Source organism: Lutra lutra, chromosome 12, assembly GCF_902655055.1.
Source record: "Lutra lutra chromosome 12, mLutLut1.2, whole genome shotgun sequence".
NCBI classification, from domain to species: Eukaryota; Metazoa; Chordata; class Mammalia; order Carnivora; family Mustelidae; genus Lutra; species Lutra lutra.
The window spans coordinates 77,798,810-77,823,084 of NC_062289.1; the positions used below are offsets into that span (position 1 = coordinate 77,798,810).

General features: G+C 63.3%; 1 protein-coding gene across 12 annotated transcripts in view; it reads right to left on the bottom strand.

The window, feature by feature from the left end:
• Window positions 1-24,275, bottom strand: part of FBRSL1 (fibrosin like 1) — a 78,558-nt gene that overhangs the window by 22,969 nt on the left and 31,314 nt on the right. For 11 of the 12 annotated variants that reach the window (XM_047696545.1, XM_047696549.1, XM_047696544.1 and 8 more), the window contains exons 4-5: window positions 22,846-22,881; window positions 7,509-7,538 (exon numbers count right to left, since the gene is read on the bottom strand). In XM_047696545.1, the coding sequence (XP_047552501.1) occupies window positions 7,509-7,538; window positions 22,846-22,881 (66 nt within the window). The remainder of the gene's footprint in view (window positions 1-7,508; window positions 7,539-22,845; window positions 22,882-24,275) is intronic. The other variant, XM_047696546.1, reaches the window with a different exon arrangement.

Genomic DNA, 24,275 nt, shown 5'->3' on the forward strand with positions numbered 1-24,275 from the left:
CCGTGGCCGTGGCTGCCATGTGGCTCGTGACGTCCAGGAGGTGGACACCAGCAGGTCGAGGCAGTGTGCCACACTGGGTAAGTGGCGGCCCCGGGAGATATGCCCCCCAGAACCTCAGAATGTGACCATACTGGGATTAGGGTCTCTGCAATGCTGACGAAGGTAAGGACCTTGGGTTGCCTGGGTGGTGAGGATCTCGGGTCGCCTGGGTGGGTGACTCCTGATTTCTGGTCTCAGGGTTGTGAGCTCAAGCCCTGCATCTAGCTCTGTGGTGGGTGTGGAGCCTGTCTGGGATTCTCTCTCCCTGCCCTCCCTCTCTCTCTCTCCCCGGCCTCTTCTTCCTCTCTCAAGGATGTGTGTGCACACAGAGCAGGTGTACACATAACAGCACTGTGGGGCGTGAACACACATGTGTGGGGCAGGAAGGTGTGTGCCCCTAAGGTGGGTACTCTAATGGAGGTGGCAGGCAGGCCTGGCTCCTCAGCTCTCCCCCTCCAGGGGTAGGGTGGGACCGAGTGGGACAGTCCCCCAGGTCCTGCTGGGGGGACCTCCAGGGGCCAGCTGGGTGTGCAGGCACCGAGTTTTGGTGGAGTGGGGAGAGAGGCTTGGTACCTGGGCGTCAGGGTGGAGTGTCTCGACCCCGCAAGGACCCCTGCCCCACCCACCCCGCTTGTCTTCAGGCTCTCCCTGCATCTGCTGGCTTACGTGTGCTCAGCCTATGCCTGGCCCTGAATGACCCTGGGGTGCCCGCCTGCTCCCACCTGCCCTGGGGGCCCCCAGCCCAGCAAGGCCTGTGAGCTCAGCTGGGCAGGTGGGGTCTGAGGGGCTGTGACCCCCTCCGGGCACAGAGGGGAGCAGCCCACCAAAAAGGCAGCCTCTCTGTAAGCCCCCACCCCAGTCAGGCCTGGTACAACCTTCAAGGGGTGGGCATGGGGGCTTCCCCAAACCCTGACCCCCACGTCCTGAGCAGCTAGTTCTGGAAGGGCCAGAGGCTGGTGGACAGGAGGGACAGGCAGCCCCGACATCTTCTGGGGTGTCATGGAGCTGGAAAGGGGCACGCAGGCCAAGTGGCCCCAGCACCTCTGCTTTCTACTGAATACAGCAGCCCCCCACTTCCTGTCCCTGGGAAGCATCTCCATCTGCCCCTGACAGCCACAGCTGGGGCTCTGTGTACACCCACGGAGGCAAGGCCACGGGAACACGCCCTCGAGTGTGGGGGGCTGGCCTGGCTCAGTGGAGCCTGAGCGCCCTACAGCTGCGGGATCCCTGCACAGGGGAACCCCACGGTCCCCAGGCTTCGTCTCAGTCAGCCTCCGGTGAGGCGAGTGGCGGTCGCCTGCAGCCCAGAGCACTCGGGCCTCCCTCACCCCCCTCCTCTGACCTGCTTCTTCTGGGCCCCTGGTCCTAGAAAGCACTGTCCGCCGTGTGCCATGGCCTGAGACCTGGGCACTAGCCCTCCGCTATGGTGGGGGAACGGCGATCCCCACGGCATCCATGTCCTAACCCTCAGAACCCGAGAATACGTCCATCACCCAAGGGGCCCAGGGATTTACAGACATAGAGATGGAGCTTGCCAGGGGGCAGTGAGCCTGGAGGGCCCCGGTAGGTCCAATGTGTCCACAAGGGTCCTTACAAGAGGGAGGAGGAGGGTCAGGGTCAGAGACGCTGTGAGGAGAGGCCCCAGAGCCCCAGAAGCTGCCAAGGTCGGCAACTGAGCTCTCCCTCAGTCAGCGAGGCTGACACCTTGGTTTGGGCCCCAGGACACCTGTCTCGGACTCGCGACCTCCAGAACTATAAAACGTGAGCGTCTGGAGCCACAGCAGATGCTCATCCCATCCCCGCCCCTGCACCTGGGGCCGGCTGTACCCTCTCTGTGGGGCTGCCACAGCCTGGCCCTCCCTGGGGCCTCCAGTCCTGGGGGGGCCTATCATGGGGAGCCTTGCTCAGAACAGGCTGCAGGACAGAGACCCCTCTGGAGGGTCATCTGGAGCCAGGTGAGCTGGTGGTCCTCGCTGGGACCACCGGCTATACCCAGTGCCTGTCTGGGCCCTTGGCATGCAAAGAGCCTGGGCCCTGCCTCAGATAGACCCATGGGAAGGCCCACTCTGGGCTCAGCATCCCCAAAGAACATGGCTCAGAGGGCTGCCCGGCTGCACTGTCCCCACACGCCCACAGGGCTTTCCCTGCGCCTGCTCTGTGCTCCTCTATGGAGCTCCCTGCACCGCTGTCCCCACAGGACCTGACCTACGGAGACAGGACGTCAGGTGAGGGGACAGGAGGGCCTCCTGCAGACTTCCGGTCAGGTGTTCCCAGGAGTGGGTCCAGAAGAGACCCGTGGGGAAGCCCACTGTGAGCAGGGAGTTGCAGGGCCAGCAGGACTTCCTGCAGGGGTGGGGTGCCCGGCCAGAGGGGCAAGGCCCCAGCCCCCCAGGACACACACTGGGCGCTGCCCTGGCATCAGCCCTCCTTGACACACATAAGGGTTACTGGCCAGAGGGCCGGGAGTGTGGTCCACTGTGTCCCCTCCTCACAGGTCACAGGGATCTGGGAGGAGGACCTCACGAGCCTCATTTCAGAGAGAAAACAAAGGTGCAGGGAGGCCCTCAGTCAGGCACTGAGGGGCCTGGGCCAGACTGGGTTCAGTGTAGACACAGGGCACAGACTGGGCAGGGGTGGCCAAGGGGAGGGGCGACTGCCGCCCGCCTCATTTCAAGCGGCCCCCCACCTGCTTTCTAGGGGCTCACCCCAGGTCACAGGCACCCCTCGGGCCTGCAGTTAGCAGAGAACAAAGTGAAGCCCAGAGGCTGTGGGCTGGCCGTGGGAGTGTGCTGGTGCCCCAGGGGACCCCGGCCCCTCCTGGCCGGCCGCAGCTTAGAGCTGGCAGAGGCCCTGACAGACGGGCGGGCCAGACAGACATCCCTTGAGGGAGCGCTGAGGCCACGGGCAGCAAGGAGCACTAGCCAAGCGGCCACCTGGCCGGGCCACTGGGGCAGACGGCAGCCAGTGCAGGCCCAGGAGGCTGCCTAATGAGCCCCACGCAATTTTTCACCCCATATTTTTCCAATAAAAAAGCAGTTAGACACCAACCGCAGCCTTGCGGAGGGGCCATCTGGCTGCCTGGCTCCCCAGCCTTCTGGCAGCACAGGCCGCCTTCCCTGCCAGCAGCCAGCACCCCAAGCGTGGTGGGGGGGCGCGGGCCTGGCTGGGGGGCTTGCGGAGCCTGGCGGGGCGCCCACGAGGCGGGGCCTGCTCTTTCATGAGGGGCGGTGACAGGGAACTCTTCCTATCTGCCTGTCTGAACCCCGGCCTCCGGGGCCGCTGCAGGGTAGACAGGCTCTGCTGGGCTCTGTGCTTCCGTGTCTTGGATGTGGACCGTCCCAGCCTGTCTGCACCTACAAGCGAGGGGCAGAGAGCCCCAGGCCAGCGGGTGAGGGCGGGTGGGCCGGCAGCGGCCTCTAGAAGCTGGCCGTCCCCGAGGCGCACACAGGCTGCAAGAGACGGAGCCTGGGTCTTCCCGCTGCCCCGTCCGGGAGGGGACAGCCTGCCTGCCACGCTCTCCTCAGCGCCCAGACCCAGGCCCTGAGCTGCCCAACCTGCACGGCCAGCTGCCTCCCCACGGGCCCCGAGCAGCCCCACTGTCTCCAGCCCACCACGCAGCAAGCAAGGGGACAAGGGCAGTTCTACTCGGTGTAGCACACAAGTGCCCCAGGGCGGACGGTCTGGGAGGCACACCGCGGCGGGGCCCCAGGGGAAGGCACACTGTGGGGGGATGCCTCTTACTCGCGTTCCCCTGTTCTTACAGCTCTAAAATCAGGGCTCTTGCCATCCTGCAAATACTGTGGAGATACGTGGCCTTCCTCGCCTGACCAGCTCCTCCCGGAAGGAGCGGAAGACCTTGCTTGGCTGTGCCACTGGCAGAGGTGGTGGGGGCTGCAGAGGGCAGAGGCTCCTGGGAGGGGTCCTGCCCTGTGGCAGGTCAGTTGGACTGGGGTGGGGGAGGACAGGGAGGGTGGCAGCTCTAGGTGGGCAGGTACCGCTACTCTGAGCTGCACCTGTTTCCTGACGGGCTCGGAGGAAGTTACCCACCAGCCTGGAACTCAGGCTGGCTGAAGGGAGGCAGACAGAACTCCGGTCTCTCTTGCCGTCCAACCTGACACGGTGTGTAGTGACCCCATGCAGCCTGGAGGGACAGGGACCTCTTAAGATAGCAGTTCCCCACTGCACTTGGAACAAACCTGAGCTTCCTGCTATGATTTACATAATGTGGCCCCTCTGAACTCATGCTCTCTCTCTCCCTCTCTCCCTCTGCTCTGGCCCCTAGTGGACATTTTGCACCAACATTCTTCCTGGCTCACCACGCAGGAAATCAGTCATTCTGTATGATCAGTGGTGTGGAGAGGTGAGATGTAGATGAGGTGGCTGGTGCTACAGGTGCCTTCATGGGCTAAGGAGGTGAGGAAGGAAGCCATATACCAAGGATGGCCAAGCAGAAAGACAGGAACCTGATGACCATGGACAGGCCATGCCAGCCTGGGGGGCCCACACATGGGCTTCTCAGCGACAAATGCAAACCCCTCTATTTAGCCAGTTCATTTCAGTTTCCATCACAGCAGCCAAATGCAGGCCTAACCAGTGTGGGGCCATGTGGGAGAGAGCGGGCATCTGTACCTTGGAAGCCAGGTCTGAGAGCTGGGAGTTGACTGTGCAGGCAGTATGGTTCTCTGCATGTGACAGGGACAGATTTATAAGCAGATGAGTGGAGAGGTTGTGTGTGCCCAGAGGAGAGGCACTGGGGGCGGGGGGAGGGCAAGGGGGGGCAGTCACAGCATCCAGAACCGCAGCCCAGGTAGCCACACAGAGCCTGGTGAGGCACCATGGCCCAGCCAGTGCTGACCAGGCACAACCTGTCCCTGGTGGTTGGCCAATTACCCCTCAGGGAACCCTTGCTCCAGGCAGCCTCTCCGGGAAGCCCTGAGACCTCCCCACATTCACACAAACTTCGGGGCTCAGCCCAAGCCCACCTGCCCAGTCCATGCTGCCCCACGGTCAGTTGTGTGGGGTCTTAACCTGGCCTCTGGCCTCTATCCCAAGCTGCCCAGGGACACACCCCAGTGTCGCAGAAGACCCAGGTACTCCTGGGAGAGGCAAACCTGGGTGACCGGGGAGGAGGCCTGTGCTCTCTGGAGCCCCAGAGCCAAGGGCTGTCCCATGCCGGGCTGGGCCACCGCATCACCTGTGCAGACCACTCACAGTGGCCACAGCCCATCACACAGGTCTGTAGAAGGCTGACTCTGGCCACAGCCTTCCTTCCAGGACCCACAGCCACGAGTCTCAGTGGCAGCCTGGAGGAGGTCTGGGCCAAGTGGCTATGCATGGCCCAACAGAGAAGCAAGCCCCAGCAGAGACCCCAGCCAGACCCTCCAGGCAGAGGGCTCTGGGACTCAGACTCTAGCCCTCCTGACTCTCCAGGGCAGGGCTTCTTCCCTCGAGGTGCACAGGGAATTGCCAGAAACACAAGAATCATGAGTCCCAGACTCCACACTGCACCCATCCAGAGTCAGCTCCTCCTGAGCACACCTGTCCCCTTTGTCCCTCTGCCAGGCTGGGCCAGGCTGGTCCCCAAGCGTTGCTTAAGACTGGCCTGCGGGCTCCCTGTTCAGGGTGAGTGCAGCCCCTGCTAGCCCTTGGTGGTGGCCTGCCACCTGGTCCAGGGCATCGATGGCTACATCCAAAGTGACTGCTCGTTCCTGGGGCACAGTCTGAGCTGCGCCCTGGTGTCTGCCCTCTCCACCCCCGGTCTCTGCCGCCCAGAGTCCCCACTCTCGTAGCAGGGGCGGGCTCAGAGGTAGAGGGTAAAGCAGGCCAGGGCCAGCAGTGACCAAGAGGCCAGGCTGCACGGGGCCCCAGAGGCCCTTGGAGGGCTGGGGTCAATGCTCCTGGCCGAGAGGAGCGAGCCGTGGTTCTGGGCGCGGTGCAACCTGGCGGCCAAGTCAGGACAGTGACGCCCGGAAGGAACCCACTTGGGGCGCAGCAGCTTGGTTTCTTTGTGGAAGGCAGGCCAGGGGGCCAGCGGTCTCAGGGGCTCAGCAACCCCTTCCTCTGAACCCCCTCCCAGCACCTCTGGCTTCAGAGAGCACGTCCCTCAAGGTGGTTTTAGGGAAAGGCGGGGCCGGAGGCGAGGGGTCACCTCGGCAGTTTCCTGAGGCCCCTCATCTCACTCCTCAGAGAGTCTGGGGAGCAACCGCTCTGCAGAGGGGCTGGCGGGAGTGGGAGTGGGGGGGGGTGGCCGGCTGAGTTTCGTCGCCCCGGAACCCAGACAGTGGTGCTCACTCCCAGCTGTCCGCCCTCTGGCCACCTTTCCCAAATGGTCCAGACCCCAGTAAGGATCCCACGCAGGACTTCTGGGCTGGCTCGCCTTGCACGGCGGGTCTCAGGCCTCACCCATCCACACTGCCTCTCCCCTTGCCACGGATGAGCCCCCGGGCCCTTCCCATCCTCCCCTCCACCAGGCTCTGAGGTTGGTCACCCGGACCCCCGCCCCCGGCATCCTCCGCAGGCCTGTCCTGCCAGGCAGCGTCCCAGCCCTTCCCACACTTGCTCACATACGTCTGCCAAGGGTGGCCATCCGGCTGGCCAGGCCTCGGATAGCGCCAGCCCAGCGCAGGCCGGGACAGGCTGGGACACAGCAGCTGGCCGTGCAGCATGGTCTCGCACTGCACAGACCTCCCCACGGGACTTGGTTCCCCTTCACAGAACCGGCCTGGAAGCCAGTGCGCAGCAGACCCCAGGGGGGAACACCCTGGTCCCCCGCCTGGACTCTGGTCCTCCTCGCCCAGTTGGCACCCGCCCTCGGTGCGGCCGTTGCTGGTGGCCTCATCAGCAGCTACCACTCTTTGCAGCTGTGCCGTTCCCATATTCTGGAGGACTGCAGGGGCCGGCTGTGTGACCTCGGGCAGGCTCCTGACCCTCTCTATGCCTTGGGGTCCCAGTTCCCATCCCCCAGGGTCTCAGGACTGGCAGAGAGTGAATGCCAGGGCCGAGTCCCGCCTCCACATCGCTCAGCACACAGCAGGGACCCCACAGACGGCAGCTGGGCTGAGGGCTTGGGGGTGGCCTCCTCCCTGCTCCCCATGGGACACACGAGGACCGGCAAATGACCAGGACCAAGGCCCCCCCACCCCAGCAGGCCTGCGCTGTGGTTTTTCCTGAACTAAACACTCCAAGTGCATAAATCCTGTGTTAATGGGAACTTCATTGTTCCTGAAAAGGAGGGTAATTAAGTGCTAAGGCGCCGCTGCTATTAGCGGAAATCTGTTTTCTGGTGATGGTTCCGGACCCCAGCCTGGAAGGTGGGGGTGGCACTTACCCACAACATGCCCCCCCGCCCCGCCCACAGTGCCCCCCGCCCCCAGGTATCCCTGGCAGAGACGGGGCCAGGACATGTGAGGAGGCCACTTGTCCCGCACCCCTGTGGGTGGAGGTCTCGGGAGGAGGTATGGGGGGCTTACCTTGTCGTCCCCTTCGCTCTCGCTGTCACACTGTGGGGGGAGAGAGACAGGAGAGTCAGCACCCCGTCGCAGGGCAGGGGTTGTGGGTGGAGCCTCGCGGGGTGACTGGGCCTTGGGGGGCCTGGGAGGGATCTGGAGGTCGGAGTGCCAGTGAGGCCCTCGGTCAAGGGCTCTCAGGGGTGGGCCAGGCAGAGGTGAGGAGCTTGTCCTCCAGGGTGGTGGACACAGATGGGAGCCCGAGGGTGGGATCAAGGGTGCCCTCTGGGCAGGGCCACGGCAGCCCAGCCCCAGCAGCCCAGCCCCAGCAGCCCTGGCTCTACTGAAGGGGCAGAGCGGGGCTCAGATCCCTTGGACAGACAAAGGGGTCAGGCCAGGCCTGCGGCCACAGGGACTGCCCACAGGGAGGGCTCCCGAAGCGCCCCTGCGGCCTGGTTAGAAACCACTGGGCGTGTTAGCTCAGTTAATGAAAGAAAGGTCGGCGATCGTGCAAACAAATCTTTGTTTTCCATTTTCAGCAGGCAGAGCTTTAAAAAGAAAGACTGCTCTTCTAGAACCACAGCAATTTTCCCCCTAAAAGAACATAAAGAAAAATAATCCCGTGCTAGCAACCGCAATTTCAGCACGTTGTGTCAGATGAATGCTACCGCTGAAAATACATCTCCCCGGCCACAAGTGAGGGTGACAGGTCCCTGTACGCCTTGCTGTCCGCCAGTCGCTGAGTGCAGGGAGGGGGTGCTCTGCCCTTGGCGCCCCAGGGTGAGGGCCGGGGTGCGCTCAATGGCAAAGTTCAGAGTAGTACAGATGGGCCCCATGCTTTACCAGCACCCACTGCAGCTGGGAGTGGCCCTGGGGGATGGGCACGCTGTGGGGGGGTCTTCTGAGGCTAACAAGCGTCCCACCCCCACAGCCCCGTGGACCTCCTGCAGGGCCTGGACAGAGACCTGGTGGGGAGGGGTGTCCTCACACCCACGTCCCTGTTGCGCAATGGCAAGAGGCCAGGCCAGTCCCTCACGAGCAGGTCCGGGGAGCAGGGAGAGGGAAGGGCGGCTGAAATCCAGGAGGAGGCGTACCCCAGGGTGATGAGGGGACCGTGCAAGACGGGACGGGAGAGGTGAGGGGCTGGACACACCAAAACACGGGCAGCACATGGTCCTGTCCTGCGGAGCTGGGACCCAACTCTGCCACGGGAGCCCTGGCGTGTGGGGGGCTGGGGTGGATGCCAGGAGCCCCGTTCACTGCAGCTGGCACAGAGCAGTCGCCGGAGGCCCCCAGCCGGGCCTCTTCCTGCGTGGTGAGCGGCCCTAGGCCTTGCGTCGGAAACCACAGTCCCATCAAACCACCGGGAGGGTGGGGCCTTGTGTGCCAGGCAGGACCGGGCGCCCAGAACCTGCAGGCTGGCTGTTTCACACCTCTCCCCGCAGCTTTCCATGTCACAGGGAGAGCTTAACGACCCGATGATCAAGGAGGGGTTAGGGTGCTTCCCAGCGAGCGCATGCGTGGCCCTGTCACGAACCAAACAGCACCCCCTTGTCAGCCAGCACAGGCCACGTCATAAACGAGTTCCCATCATTAAGTCCTACTGAATTAATGTTTAACTGCAATAGAGTTGGAACTGAATGAGGCAATTAATCAGGGCAAGGAGGGAAAAGGAGCCACATCTGTCTTACAGGAACTGCCTGAGAGAGGTGACCTTCACGGGATCCAGCAGGGCTGGGTGCTCCGGGGGTGGGGGGCCAACCCTGGGGTGTGTGTGCGGGTCCAAGCAGGGAGCCCAACGAGCAGAGGACAGACTCGAGGCCCCAAGTGCATGTGCTAGCTACGGTGGGGAGGCCAGAAGGTGGGCAAAGGGGCAGACATCCTCCGGGTACATGCTGCCACCCACCCTGGGCAGCCTCAGGCAGGCCCCTTGACCTCTCCATGCTCAGTTAATGCTTCTGTACCACAGACAACAGCCCGGCCACAGGCTGTCGTGCAGCTCCAATGAGTGAATACAGGCGAAGCACCAGGACAGTGCTGGGTGTGTACTTGGAATGATTGTTAGTATGACGGTCACTTCTTCGCTGTCGCTGCTACCCATGTCATCCTCATCACCGTCACCGTCATCCTCATCACCACCGTCATCCTCACCACCATCACCACCGTCATCCTCATCACCACCGTCACCGTCATCCTCACCATCACCGTCCTCACTGCCATCACGAGCACCACCATCCTCACCGTCATCGCCATCACGGTCGTCACCATCACCGTCCTCACGGCCATCGCCAGCACCACCACAATCAACACCAGCATCATCTTCAGCACCACTACCTCTGCCTCAGCCTCTTCCCTCGTATCACCTAACGGCTCTTGGAGGCATCCAGCCTCCCACAGGGTCTGGACACAGACGCCTCTCACTGACAGTGCCCTGCCCGGTCCAGGAGCACCTGCACAGGAGGTCTGGGGAATTGGGCCTCCATTCCCGGGCCTCCTCCAGAAACCTGGGCAGCCACTTGCTTGGGTGGGGGCTGCCTGTCACCCTCCGGGATTAGGAGACACAAATCAACACGGTCACTGAGCTGCAACAGAAATGTACCTTTTTCTTCTCTCAGTGTGAACATTAATTACTGCTTCACAGTGGTACTTAGTGGAGGTTGCCTGTCTCCCATTTCTCAAACAAAGGCATGAAAAATTCATGGGCAGGGAGACCTTGACTCTGAGCCCACTTCTCCCATCAGATGCTCTAGCATCTGGGCCTGGGCCAGAGGTGCCCCCGGGGAGTGGGGAGGAGAGAGGCTGGGAGCAGGGGCAGGGTCCGTCCTGCCCACTGAGGGCCCCCTCAGGCCATGGAGACAGAGAGGACCCAGAGGCTACCCTGGGCCCTGCCGTAGAGAAAGATACTACGAGCCACCCCAGCTCGCTTCTGCCTCCCCCTAGCTTCCTACTCAGGTGACCCCACTCGATCCAGGGTCAGAGAGGGCTGAGGGTCGGTACATGGCCTGGTGCTCTGGACCCAGACCAGGTTCCGCTCCCGCTGCAGCACGCGGTCCGGGACGTTGACCAGGTTCTGTCCCGCTGCAGCGTGCGGTCTGGGACGTCTGCTGTGGAGGTCCTGCTCACAGGGCTGCCAAGGGGCTGCGGAGGACCTGACTCCTCGCCGGCTGGAAGCTCACTCTCGAAGAGCACTGCCACCCACAAAGCCCTGAGCAGCTGCACACCAAATCAGCAGGGCCCCCGGTCAATGTGGGCTGGAAGGCCACGGAACATTCTAGGCAGCCCACCTGAGCATGGGGCAGAAAGGTCTGAGCTGCTGGACAGTCGGTGCTGAGGCCACACTCTGGGCTGTGTGCCCTGGGGACACCCGGGGAGTTCCAAGAGGCACAAACTGTTGATGTGGGCTGTTTTCGCTGGGCCTGCTGTCACGGCTCATGCATGTGCGTGCAGGCCCAGCCGGCCTGTCACGGATGTGCACGTTCTGAGACATGTCCAGGTGTACTCTGAGGCCTGGCTCATGGAAGCTCCTGGCGTCCTGCCCAATGCATGCTCTGTCCCAGGTGTCCTGCCCAGTGTCCCAGTGTGTGCAGGGCATATGTGCGCCAGGTGACCTGGCACAGGGTCACCTGTCCTTATGCATGTGGCCCAGCAGCACTGGCCACACTCACAGTTCCCATGGCCTCATCGGCTCCAGCTTCATGAACGTTCTACCCATCGCTGCTGCCTCGGAAGAGCTTCGGGAAGGAGAGTGGCTGCCCTGCCTGCCCACGTGGGCACCCGTCCCCCCCCAAAGAGAAGGGCCCAAGGTGCTCGCCTTCCATCGTACTGTAAACACTCCCCCGGGATATGAAACATGTGCCCCGGTAAGCAATTCAGCTAAAAAAGGAGCCGCGAACACACTCCAGGAAGCCCCGGGCCCAGAGCCTCCTCCCATCACCCACTGTCTGGAGTCGGGCTGAAAAGGCCATTTTTCACCCCTGTTGGTCAGAGCACCTCACCCTCAGATGCTGGGCAGTGACGCGGGACCTCACAGGCAGGGGTGCCAGGGGTGGGGTGGGGGCTGTGGTCTGGTCTGTGGCTGGGGCGGCCATGGGATCAGCTGGGTGATCATGTCTGAAGCACCGGGCCAGGACGCAAGGATGGGGCGCACCACACGGGGCAGCAGGGCCCGCCAGTAATCACCTGGGCGTTCGCCGACTCCACAGACAAGAAGTGGGGAGCCCAGTAGGTGAAGGGATTTGCTGGCGGCAACAGGGTAGAAGCTGGGGTTTGGTTGTGCTGGACAGCAATCCTGACACCACAGGGCAGGCAGGAGAGGGGAGCCCCACATCCCGCTGGCGGGAGGCCTGGCACGCTGTGGGGTGTGAGGCTGATGGAGCATTGGCTCACTGGAGTCACTTCTATACAACTCAGGACCCACCACCGACCCACCTGCTTATGGATGGGGAAACTGAGGCAGAGTAGTTGGGAGCCCACCCAGGAGAATGGGTGCATGGGGTCTGAAACCCAGTCTCAATCTGGCCCTTCTGATCAGGACCCCATGCCAGGGACTCCCTCAGGGCAGCTGGGACAGGGCTGGGGCTCCAGGATCACCCTGCAAAGGGCCCTAGGCCACGCTGGCTCAGAAAGTCACAGTGAGCCTGATTAATTATGCACGATAGCTAGATGAGGACCCTGAAAATCCCACACTTGTTTACTCAGCTAATTCACTTTTTATGAGTGTTTAGGCTTTAAAGCAAAACAAAGCACTAATTACCCAATTAACGAGCAATTAAGTTACTGCAGCCCTAATAGCCCAAGTGTGCAAGGCCTCCACGGGCTGATGGTGAGTGAGACCCACTTAGTGGAGAAGAGCGGCTGGAACCACGCAGGCGCATTTGGGAGGAGGGAGGTGGCGTCCTTACCTCTCCCAGGTGGGGGCAGCAAGGACAGATAGGGCTGGTACCTGCCCAACCCGGGGTGCGCCCCCCAGAGCAGCCCAGAGAAGCCTTAAGACTCGCCTGCTCCGTCCCACGCCCCCTCGTGTTCCCAAGTGTCTGCATTTCGGGGACAGGGGCAGCTCGGTGTGGCCCCCCGAGACCTGGGCAGTGGCGGGCCATGGTTTAGAGCTCTGAGAGCCCTGAATGGGCCGCCTCACAGAGACAAGGACGGTCCCACAGCTGGCCAGTGGGCTCTTTGGAGCCCTGTGAAATGAGTGGGTTGGCGTGCCTGCCCCCGCTCCAGGCCTCCTCCTGCACTTGGGCGGAGAGTGGTCACTGAGGGAAGCACACGGAGACACGGCATGGGGTCTGGTGCTCCTGAGACGCCAAGTCTGCGCCGGGCCGGAAACACAGCAGCTTAGGAGCTGCCGGTGGCATGAAGCTACGTCAGAGGGGAGAGTCTGGGGCACAGAGTGCCGGGCAGGTGCGGTGACTGATCGGGGGGAAGCCGGGAGGAAAGGAGCCATCCCTCTAACTCTCCAAATCTCAGGACAACTGGAATAGAATGCTGGTCCTTCCACTTCTTAGCCCATGGGACCTGCCTTACTGCCCCTGGACAGAACGCATGGATGGACGGATGGACGGATGGATGGATGACATAGCATGGTGCACACAGTACTCAGAAGGAGAGGGCAGGGGATGAACGCATGGACTGACGGACGGACAGATAGATGGATGAAAGACAAGACTTAGCATGGTGCACACAGTACCCAGATGAGCTGGCAGGGAACAAACACATGGACGGACGGACGGACGGATGGAGGGACAACATGGATTCTGCCCACTGAGGTCTGAACTCTCCTGCTCCTGCTGCGGGGTCTCCAGGGGGTGGTACTTCTGAGGGAGTTCTGGGTTGCACAGTGATGGCCATCCCGCAGCACCACTGTGCAAAACACAAGACGACTTTTCCTGTTCTCTGGCTGCAGTTAGCAAAGGTATCCAGGAGAACTGGCACTGCTCTGTGGGTCAACCTGAGTCCGCCTATCAGGGAGCAGGAACTTGGGGAGCACCAGGCAACAGCAGGCATGGAGGACACGCCTGGACGGATGGACACCTGGTGCCCTGGGTGCTGGCTGTGCTTGGACGCCAACCCCCACCGAGCCGGGGCAGCCCCTGCGCCCCTGTTCCCACCAGCAGCTCCTGGCCACACAGAAGGAAACCCCCTGCGTGCAAGGAGCCCTCGCGTGCACACGCCTGCACATTCACGCGGACACATGCTAGGACTCCCTCCCCCCACCACATGGTCACGCTTCTGGGCCCATCTGAGCGCCATCCCTCCAGGGGCGCTCAGGGGCACCCCGGGCCCTAGCCTGATGGCCGCTCTGCATTCTTCCCCTCTGGCTCCCTCTGCTCTATGCACGTTCGCTGCGACGGGCACACATTTACTCCTCTGTCCCGCTTCCCACCCGCCCTGCCTTCTACAGCCCCCACGAGAGAGGGGATTTCCAGGTTCTCTTCAACCCTCAGACTGCAGGCCTGGAGTCACCCCTCACCTGTGGCAGCTGCTCCGTAAGTACTCAGAGACCGAGGATGGCCACGCCGGGACACTCCTGAGCCAGGAGGCCCTGACAGCTTCTTTGGAGCCGGCCCGGCCCTACCCGAGCCTCCGGGGGGGCAGGTGGGGGCCCTCTGCTCCCGCCTCAGGGGCCTTACAGGGACCCTGGTCCGTTCCTTCCTCCACACCCGCTGACGGCGGGCTCCCTTCTTCTCATTAGCGGCTCCCCCACAGCCCTCACTGGGCCGGAGTAATTAACGAGCCCGTGTCAGAGAATGAATCAAAGACGGCCGCAGCCCCGCCGCGGCTGACCTTTCGCGGAGTCGACTGTATTAATATATTCTCCTGTTGTCAGACCCAAAGCGCTAACTGCCTTATGAATTATTTATGAACACAAAAAGTCTTAACCAGAACAGTGTTAACATTAATTCCTAACCTCCTGTGCCCCGCAGCCCTGCGTGTTCTGCATAATTGAATCCTGGCCTGCCACCCACTCTCGCACCCAGCCTGCCCTCCCTCCAGCTCTGGCTCCTGGCACGTGTGGCCACCGCCATGAAGGCTCCTTGTGGGCCTGTCCAGAGGCTGCATCTGGCCTCTGGGGCCAGGGCTGTGGCTGGGTCACCTGGCGGGACGGGAGCCCGGGCTCGGAACTAAGTCGCCTTGGGCCGTTCCCAGTGGCTGGGGCCTGGGCGCCACGGAGCAACACAGGGTCCGGGTGAGAAGGCCGAGCCTGCTGGGACCTCAACTGGAGGCCTGCATTGGGAACGGAGAAAGGCAGGACGGGGGCTGGAAGAGGCGGGAGGCCCCAGCGAACCCCCATCCCCCCCCCGCTAAAGGGACAGCAGGGGCTGCCCACACCTCAGGCCAGGCCAGGAGGGAGGGCGCCAGCTGCCCCGCCCCCTTGGAGGCATCCCCTGTGGTGGGGGCAGCACTGGGGGGAGCAGGGTTGCAGGCTGGCTCCTATCCGGAGGCTCCAGGGGAGGACCCAGCAAGGCGAGGAGGCTATGGTGGCCGCCACAGCCCCTCCTGGAGTTCACGCAGTGTGCGGGCCCAGCCAGGAGGACCCTGTGGGGCGATCATGCTGTCCGAGGCTCAGCTCACACTGCCCCAGTCAGACGTTCCCAAGCGATCCCAGGGGATGCCGCTGAGACACAGTTCCCTAGAGCTGAGTCCACAGGGTGGTGAGACGGGACAAGACAACCAGCCTGCAGCTGGCTCAGTGGTCTTCCCTGCAGAGCGGGCACGGGGAGGGGCCCTGTGCCCAGGGACAGGAGCGCAGGGCGGGGATGCATCTGGGTGGCTTCTCCTGGCAGTTCCTACCAGGTGACCGAGGTGGACGCAAATCCGTGGCCCACCCTGTGCCTGCCGGCTGGGGGCGCTCTCCTGCCAGCTGCTGGGGACCGGCAGGGGACTGGTGCCTGCCCTCAGTGGCACTGCCCTGAACTGTGCCTGTGGCCAGTTTGAAATAAAATATGGGGGGAGGGAGACTTTAGAAATGGGTGGACGACACCACGGGGACGAGCTGGTTCGTCCTGGACCTACCCTCTCCCACCGCTAAATGCAGGCCCTGCTGAGATGGCAGGCAGCACAAGACATGGGGACACACCTGTGTGACCCCCACGGCACGGATAACTAGTCCAAGGCTCCAGGCTCCCAGCTGGAGGATGCTGCCCCAACATGTTGGACGCCTCCCAGAACCCAGACCCCCTCTTGCTGACAGCGCCCTAAAACTCCCATTGAATGACCTGCCCAGAGAAGTGCCAATGAGCTGGACATGCCTGGACTGCTGGGATCAGCCTTCCCTGAAGGCCGCCTCCCTTTTGGCCCTGGGAGCTGGCTGGGCCCCTCACCCTCCATGTGGCCCCTTCCGTCTTCCTCTCAGTCCTGACCTCCAATTTGCCCTTGGCCTGATGTCCCCGGCCGGCTCCTGTCTGACCACAGGGTGCACTCATGCCCAGCAACCCCCATCCTGTCAGCCAACACTCGGAGAGCAGCTGCCATGGGTTCTGTTTTCTCCCACTGACTGCCTGCTAAAGGGCAGGGACCCAGAGATTTGCTCTGCTCCCACCCACAGTGGATGGGGCCCTCCTGGGGCCGGTGATGCTAAGGCTGTCACAATCATAGACTGAGGCTGACACGTGGCGCTCCACAGCGATGTGCACTCTGGGTGGGGAGGTACAATGACGTGGGTGGGGCAGGAACAGCAAACACGGGGGATGGTCCTCCCCTCTCTCTGGGATCCAGCCATCTGGTGGAGAAAACCAAGGCCCCCAGCCCCATGGCAGCCTCACACTCCTCCTGTACAAAGGAGACCCTTGCCCGACCTTGCCCAGCTGTCCCTCTCCAAAGGGAGGACTGTGAACAAGGGGAGGCAGGCAAGTGGCCTCTGGCTCCCCAGCCCTGTCCCCTATCCCAGGGGCCCAGGAGCTCCACATCTGCAGACAGCAGCAGGGTGTGGTCCCAGTCATCCTGCTGGATCAGATGCAGACCCTTCCTTGCCTGAGGTCCCGGGGCCCAGGGCTGGGAGGGGCCCATGGCTGTCCTGGTCTGTGCTGCCCTGACCTGACTGGGACCTGTGGGGGCTGCCAGATGCCTGCCACCCCAGCACACACGTGGCACTGCCCCATGAGTGGGAGTGGGGCAGGGCTACTAGCGGGTGGGGCAAGACAACAGCTGTGCCTCCTTCCAGGGGCGCCCGCACCTCCAGCACCTGGCAGGACAAAGGGGTGGGTGTGGGAAGCTCTTCTGGCCAGCAGGGTGAGTCTCCAGCACCCTGTAAGGGGAGGTCAAGCAACCCTGCTGTGCCTGGTGCACAGCTGCCCTGGGCAGGCTGACTGCTACCTGGGACAGGGGAGCAAGGGGACAAGGACCAGGCCACCTGCAGAGAACAGCTGCAGAAAGACGGGGTGCGGAAATGTGCCCACGTGACAGGTCCGAACTGCGGACACACACAGCTGCCCGCAGAGCCTGCTGACACAGAATGTCCACCAGAGGAGGGGCACCCCTGCCCTCCACAGCAGGGGGCCCTCCCCTCTCCTCCTCCACACCAGCACCCCTCCCCTCTCCCCTTCCACACCAGCACCCCTGCCCCTCGACACCAGCACCCTCCCCTCTCCCCCATACAGCACCCCTCCCCCTCCACACAAGACCCCTCCCCTCTACCTCTCCACACCAGACCCCTCCCCTCCACACCAGCACCCTCCTCCTCCACACCAGCACCCCTCCCCTTCAACACCCCTCTACACCAGCAGCCCCTGGACACCAGCATGCCCTCTGCGTGGTGTGTCTTTCTCCTCGGCACCTGGCACCGGCTAAAGCACTAGGCAGGTCAGGTCACCTGTTTATCTTCTCATCCTCTGTCCCATCTTGCTCTGTCTAGGCACACAGCAATCCACGGCCCTGCCCCCTTTCTGGAAGAGCCTGCAACCCAGCTGCGGGGTGGCGGAGGGGCTGTAGCTTGGGGCCCTTGAGGTCACGTGCCGTCCCCCCCTCCCCCCAGCCCCATGCCACATCTCCAGACTGAGCAACAAAGGGCCCATCCAGCTGGTCTGCTGGTCTGTCTGCACACTGGGGGCAGCTTCCCTGCGATCACACCCCTGGATGCATCCAGGGGCCAGGTTCACAGCCTTACGAGCCGGAGGAGGCGGTGCGGGCAGGCTGGAGCTGACACCCCCAGCCCAAGTGCCGGGGGACAGGGACACAGGGAAGGACTTGCATGTCCTACCAGTGGGACGGAGGTGGGCCATGGCTGCACACCCCAGGGCTCTAGGAGGTGGACTGAGTGAAGGGTGGGTGGGCAGGGGACCTTCTGACAACGAGCCAGGCCGGCCGGGGCTGCATCACAGGTCAGGACAGCACGCTCGGGACACAGCACGCTCGGGACACACCCCGCAAGTTCCTGCCGTCCCCTGAGAGGCACATCCCTGTCCCCAACAGCTGGCTTCAGGACTGCCCCCGCGCTCAGAGGTCATGAGGAGAATGCAGCTGCCTGCACCAGGGAGAGGCTGACTGGGTTTTATTGCTTTTGTACAAATTACGGCCGCTCGGAAGCGGCCCAAGGAGCAGGGTAATGGGTTCATAAACCTGCCTCGTAAAGACAGAGCCGGCTTTGGGGCCTGCCAGTACCCAGTGTTGTTCAGGGGGGCGGCTGGGGACAGGGTGCTGGGCCACTCCCGGAGAGCCAGGTCTCAGGACGGCTAGGGGTGCCCCAGGCACCTCCCTGCCACCCCAAGGAGGACAGCTGGTCAGGACTTCCCTGCACCCGCCCACCAACCCTCCAGCCACTAACGCCTTGGTGGGACCCGGGCCCACCCCCACTCATGCTGCACCCCCCAACTTCAGCCACAGAGGGTGTGGCTCAAGGGACAAACTGACAAGTGGCCCGCACGCACCCATCCCGCCAGAAGTGGGGGGTCCGGGGACCCAGGGTGGGAAAGCAGGTGCGGAGCCAGGAGCTACGGTCCCCGGAGGGATCACGTGCGAACGGGTGTTGAGCTCGCTGTGCCCCTCCTCCCCTGGGTAAGGGGCTCCGTGGGGGCGGGGTGCGCCTGCTGAGGAAAGGGGCCTCGGCCCGGCCGCTGGCGTCCAGGTGGGTCTGATGACTACTTGGCGTGGGAGCCACACCACCAATACGTTCTCCTGGCTCTTGCCCTGGGAACGCCGGTTACAGCCCCAGGGCTGTGAGGAGGCCCAAGCAGCCCGTGCGGGAACCACCCAGGGCAGACCCATCAGGCGAATGGAAGCTCAGATGCGGACGTGAAGGAACCTTCCATAACCACAGTCTGGGCCATACTGGGGCCAGCCGGGGCCACGATGCTGGCCACAGCAGCCTCCCTCCACAGCCCTGTGGCCCTCGCCAGCTGGGCTCCAGGGTGGGAGGATGGTGCTGGGGCTGGAGGTGCTAGGAAATTAGCTGTCTGTAGCCCAACCGAATCCTGAAAATCAATTTCCAGAAATCTCTCAAAGGCAATCAAGCCAACTGGCTAATTACACCCCGCGTGAGGGGCTCCTGCCATGGCAGGTATCGACGGGGGCCTGCCTGACCCAAACGAGCTGGCGGGCATCCTGTGCCCTTCTGTGCCTGGCTTGCGGCCAGCTCTCCCACACTCACCCCTGTGGCCTCGAGGCTGCCTGGCCTGGGGAGAAGGCAGAGGTCTCTTCCTCCCCATCCAGCCCTGCTCTGCTGAGAACTCCACCTGCGTCCAAGGGAGAGTCCCACGCCCTGCCCACAGCAGCCCCCTGCCTCTTGCTGCTCTTCACGTGGGCAGGTGGAGCCCTCCCCCTGCATGGCCTTTGCACCGCCTGCTCCCGGGGTCCCTCCCCCTGCCCCAGCACGTACACTCACACTTGTGGCCCCCTGCAGCCTGGCCTTGCCCCTCCCTGCCGCCGGGTCACCTCTGCACTCGCCGTGTCCACCTGGGAACATTCTTACTGGCTTTATTCAGCATCTTCTCCGTGGCACGGTGAGGCCCGTGGGGCGGGGACACCGGCCACCCGGGTCAGCAAACACTTGTGGAAGGGAGGAGGGTGCCCAGGAGAGGTCTGAGAACCCATGATGGGCCCGGGAACAGAGGGGACCTGCGGACGGGCCTGCCTGCTCCGGCTCCCAGCTCAGCCCCTTGGCCGGCACCTGCGGGGAGGGGGGTCTTTGAGCCCTGTACTTCAGTCCTCACCTAGAGGTGGGGGGGGGTCACTGCCATGGTGATCACGTCCACATGGAGGGCCTGAGACCTCCCGGCTCATCACAGTGGTGGCCGGTGGCATCACTGCCATTCTGCCTCCGCTCCTGTCTGCAGCCCCAGAGCCTCTGTGAGCATAGGCCACTTCCAGAACACTCCGTGCGACGCACTCGGCCGGCCTCCCGGCCCCAGCAGGCATCCAGATCCTCATTTCCCTTTAATAAAAGAACTCCCAAGCCCTGCTTTGGAGGGAGATGGGTTGTCACGTCCCCAGTTCCCAGCAGCTGAACGGAGAAAATTACTTTCCAACTCATCTCGAGGCACTAAGGAACACCTGATGTGTGCCGGGGAGGCCACACCAAGCTTCCGGGACAAGCTGTTGAGGATGAGCAGTACTTGGGGATTTGCTGGGGATAAAGCTCACAGAATTAAAGCCCTTTAAGTACGGTCTATAAAGCAGGTCAGACGACAGCTGCCCTGGGTCACTAGTGCAGGGACGCTGTTGGGGACAGACATGAGCCCTGCCGACCCTGAGGTCCCACCTATGGACACACACAAGCAAGGCACCGGGGCACAGGCACACACCTGCACGCGAAGCGGCGGCTCATATCCAGGCACTGGCGCCATGACCGCCACTTAAACGCAAACACACGGGCACGAACACACCCTTCCAGACGGACATGCGCATGGTCCAGAAAGAAACAGCACACTGGGACTTACAGGCGTGCACAGCCCCCCACAGCCACAAGGAGACACGGGGACACAGCACACACTCTCCTCTCACGGAGAGCCATCCGCGAGCTGTACACGGGTCAGGTGCTGGCAGAAGCCACACGTGCCACCCAGGGACCATGCATGCACCTGCACGCAGGCCTCGACCTCAGTGTGTACACTCGAGTGTCTGGGGCGTCCATGGTGAAGCCTGGATTTAGAGGCAGGGTCATAGCCCCCCTCTGCCCAGTCCAGCTGGCCCAGCCCTCACGCCCCTGGTGGGCAGCGCTGGAAGCCACAGACAGCCCTGGGGGCCCGGTGCACACAGAGATCTGGGCACTGAGCTCACAGAACTTCCCAGGCCTGGGCCTGGCCATCCACCTGCCCCCACCCTCTCTGTTCCTACTGGCTGAGGGTCACAGGGGTTGGTTTCACCTCCTCCAGTGCCAGAGGCACCTCTGCTTCTGGAAGGGCCGAGCCAACCACCTGAACCTTGCAGCGCCCGCCCCCCAGCATATGCCAGGGGCCAGCACACACCTGCTCACGCCAGGGCCTAATGCACGCACCTGTTCATGCTGGGGACCAGCACACTCACCTGTTTGTGCCAGGACCTAATGCATGCACCTGCTCATGCCAGGGCCTAGTACACACATCTGCTCATGCTGGGGCCAGGACCTAATGCGCGCACCTGCTCATGCTGGGGATCAGCACACACACCTGTTCGTGCCAGGGACCAGCACACACATCGGCTCATACCAGGATCTGATGCCCCCACCTGCTCATGCCAGGGATCAGCACACACCTGCTCACGCCAGGGCCTAATGCACGCACCTGCTCATGCTGGGGATCAGCACACACACCTGTTAGTGCCAGGGACCAGCACACACATCTGCTCATACGAGGGATCAGCACACACCTGCTCATGCTGGGGATCAGCAAACACCTGCTTGTACCAGGACCTAATCCACACACCTGCTCATGCCAGAACCTAACGCACACGCCTGCTCACACATGCCTGCTCCTGCTGGGGACCGGCACACACCTGCTCCTGCCAGCACCTGGCATGCACACACAGGAACTGCCATGGCCCAGCAGCAGGCTGGGTACATCCCTGCCACCACCTGTCACTCCCGTGCAGTGGCCACGGGGGGTTAAGTTGCAAGCAGCTGGCCCATTAATTACGGGTTTTTCTCCAGGAAACATTCCAAGGAGCTCTTGGGGGAGAAGACCATGAGTAACACATGCAATCTGGAAGCAGAAGGGCCGCCCAGAGGCTCTGGCAAGGAGGCTCGGGGCAGGGAGACCCCAGTTGCCCAGGGACTCTCACACACGGAAGGAGGCTCCAATCGGGGCGTCCCTGGGCCTGGCCCGTCTGGGACCCTTAGGTTGACACACACCCATGACCTTCCCCTCACTCTCCCTGTCCCGACTTGCATCACACCGAGTGTTATCACCAGCCACTTCCCACACTAGCACTCTGCCCCCAGCTGGAGCCCAGCGCTGGCACCACTCCCGGCCAGAGTGCCACTCCATCAAGGAGCCAAGGATATGCTGAGACGACCCGGCCCGTAGGGGGAAGGGGCAGTGCAGGCCGCCACCCATGGCTGTGGCCAGACCGAGGAGGGAAGGGCCCCCCAGGGAGACACGCCTCCGGCATCAGGATGTGACCCACCACCCAGAAGCCTACAGCCCACCAGGTGCAACACTGAAAACCCGGCACCTGACCCACCCAACCCTGAGGTCAGGGCGGCTAGGGGTCAGGGGAGGCTCAGGGGCGCAGGGTGTCCCGTCACACAGAAAGTCAGTGGGTTAATTACACACCCTATAAAAAGCTGATGTGATTTAGAGAAGCCGCCCAGCAGGCCTGGAACTCTGGGGCTCACAGTAAATCAGGGGCTGGGGGCAGAGGCAGGAGGGGAGGATGAGGCGGGCAGAGCCCGGGCCCCACCCTCCAATGAGCCAAAAAACGGCTGTAAATCTGCAAAAATGGCTTTTATGGAGCTCTGGGTTTTATGGCGTCATTAACGTTCCTCCTGATACTTAGGGGGCAACAAAATGAAGCCACGAGGAAAGGGTAGGGGCTGCTGGGGTAGGGTGGGGTGGGAGGAGGGGAGGGGCAGGAAGCAGGGGCAGGAGGGGGAAGCCACAGGGCCCGGGGTCCTCACGCCTGAGCCCCGGCCGAGCACGGAGCATGGAGCACGGCGTGCGGGGCGTCAAGTCCCTGGGGTCGGGGGGGTGCTGCTCGGTGCCCGGAACCCTTTACTCCGAGTGCCTCCTGGCAGGACCCGGGGTAGAGCATCTCCCCACCCCTGGTCCTCAGGAAGTCAGGCAACGAGGGCCGACTCTTCTGAGACCCTGAGCGACGCTCCCCTCTGGCCTCCACCGGCCTCCGCCCCAGCCCCGCTGCTGGGGCAGGGACCAGATGCTGAAGGCGGCTGGGGGCTGCGGCGGCAGGGGGCATGTGTGGGTCCAGCCCGCAGTGGAGGGGGCGGCAGACTTACCGAGTAGCCTCTGCCCGACACCGCCTGCGCGGAGCTCTGTGGGGGAAGGAAGCACAGTCAGGACAGCCACAGCTCCCCCGGGCGGCCCCTCCTCTGAGGAGCACCCCCTTGGCCCAGGCCCTGGGCTGCTGCTGGGTCACCAGAGTTGGGGGCACGAGGCTGGGACCTGGGACGGAAGCCGCAATGGAGGGTACAGCACAGTGGCCCAGAGCCCCAGCAGCCTCACACCTGTGCCTGGGGACCCACGTTTGGAACCTCCCCTGGGAGACTCCGGAGACGTGGCCCAGCCCAGCAGAGTGAGTCCAACCGAGAGGAGGGCGAAGTGGCCATGTTGCCTCAGAGAGGGGCTCAGCCCCCAGGTCCATCTCGGCCCCTCGCGGAGCCAGGTCCCACCTTTCCACACATGGTTCCACCAGCCACAGGAACGCGGGGGAGGCGGGCCCACTCCTCTGTGCCCAGGTGGGCCTGCCCCTGACTACTCAGCAGCCTCCAGCCTCCCAGCCTCCCAGGGTTGTGGAGGTACAGGGGTGGAGGGCGGGCTTCTTGGAAGGGGAGCTGGACGGGTAACCTCGGGGGCCCCGCAAATAAGATGGCAGGGCACACTGTGGCCACCGGAGGTCCCTTGAGGGAGCCCCAACAGCACTTGGTGGAGCGCTCTCTGGTGCCATGAGAAACAGGAGCTGGGCCCTGCGGGAGGCTGCGTGAGGAAGGGCATTCTGCTGTGGGGGCTGGGGGGACCGGGGGGTGGGCAGCGTAGGGTGAGTGACGAGCAGGTGCTCAGCGGGCCAGCGCAGGCTCGTCCAGGACTCGCAGACCAGGGTCCGGAGCCTGCTGGGGGGAACAGAGGTCTGGCTGCAGATTCCTCCAGGATGGTGGGTGACCACGGGGTGTGTGTAGGGGAGGGTCCCCCAATGCCACCTGGACTTCTCTGCTCTCTGTACACGGTACCCCATCCAGCCTCGGCCGGCCGGGGCTCTGGGACCCTTCCTTCCCCAGGCAGATGCTGGTGGGGCTGGCTGGTGGGGCTGGGAAGCCCACTGCTAAGCCCTGCCAGCGGGGGCGGGGGGCGGGGGGGTGCTGTAATTGCTCTCCAAGCGTGCGCCCTCAGGGCTGTCCCTGATGTGCTCAGAATCCGTCTTCACGCGTCCCACCGGCAATTAGCGTCCGAAGTAGGGCAGCCCCACGGCCCCAGACAATTACCAGCCAATTTCCCCATCTTGTGGCAGCAAGCTCCGGCCAGGCAATTAGCCCTCCTCCGGGGCCCCCCCACCGGCCACGCCCCCAGGCCCCTATTGAGATGATAATGAGAGACGCTTCCTCCATTCAATCATCCAGAAACCCAGCCCCCAGCCTCGGTGCTTCTGCAGCAAGGGGTTAGGAAGAAAAAAGTCTCTTGGGCCCCCCCAACACCCTGAGGCACTCCCTCCTGG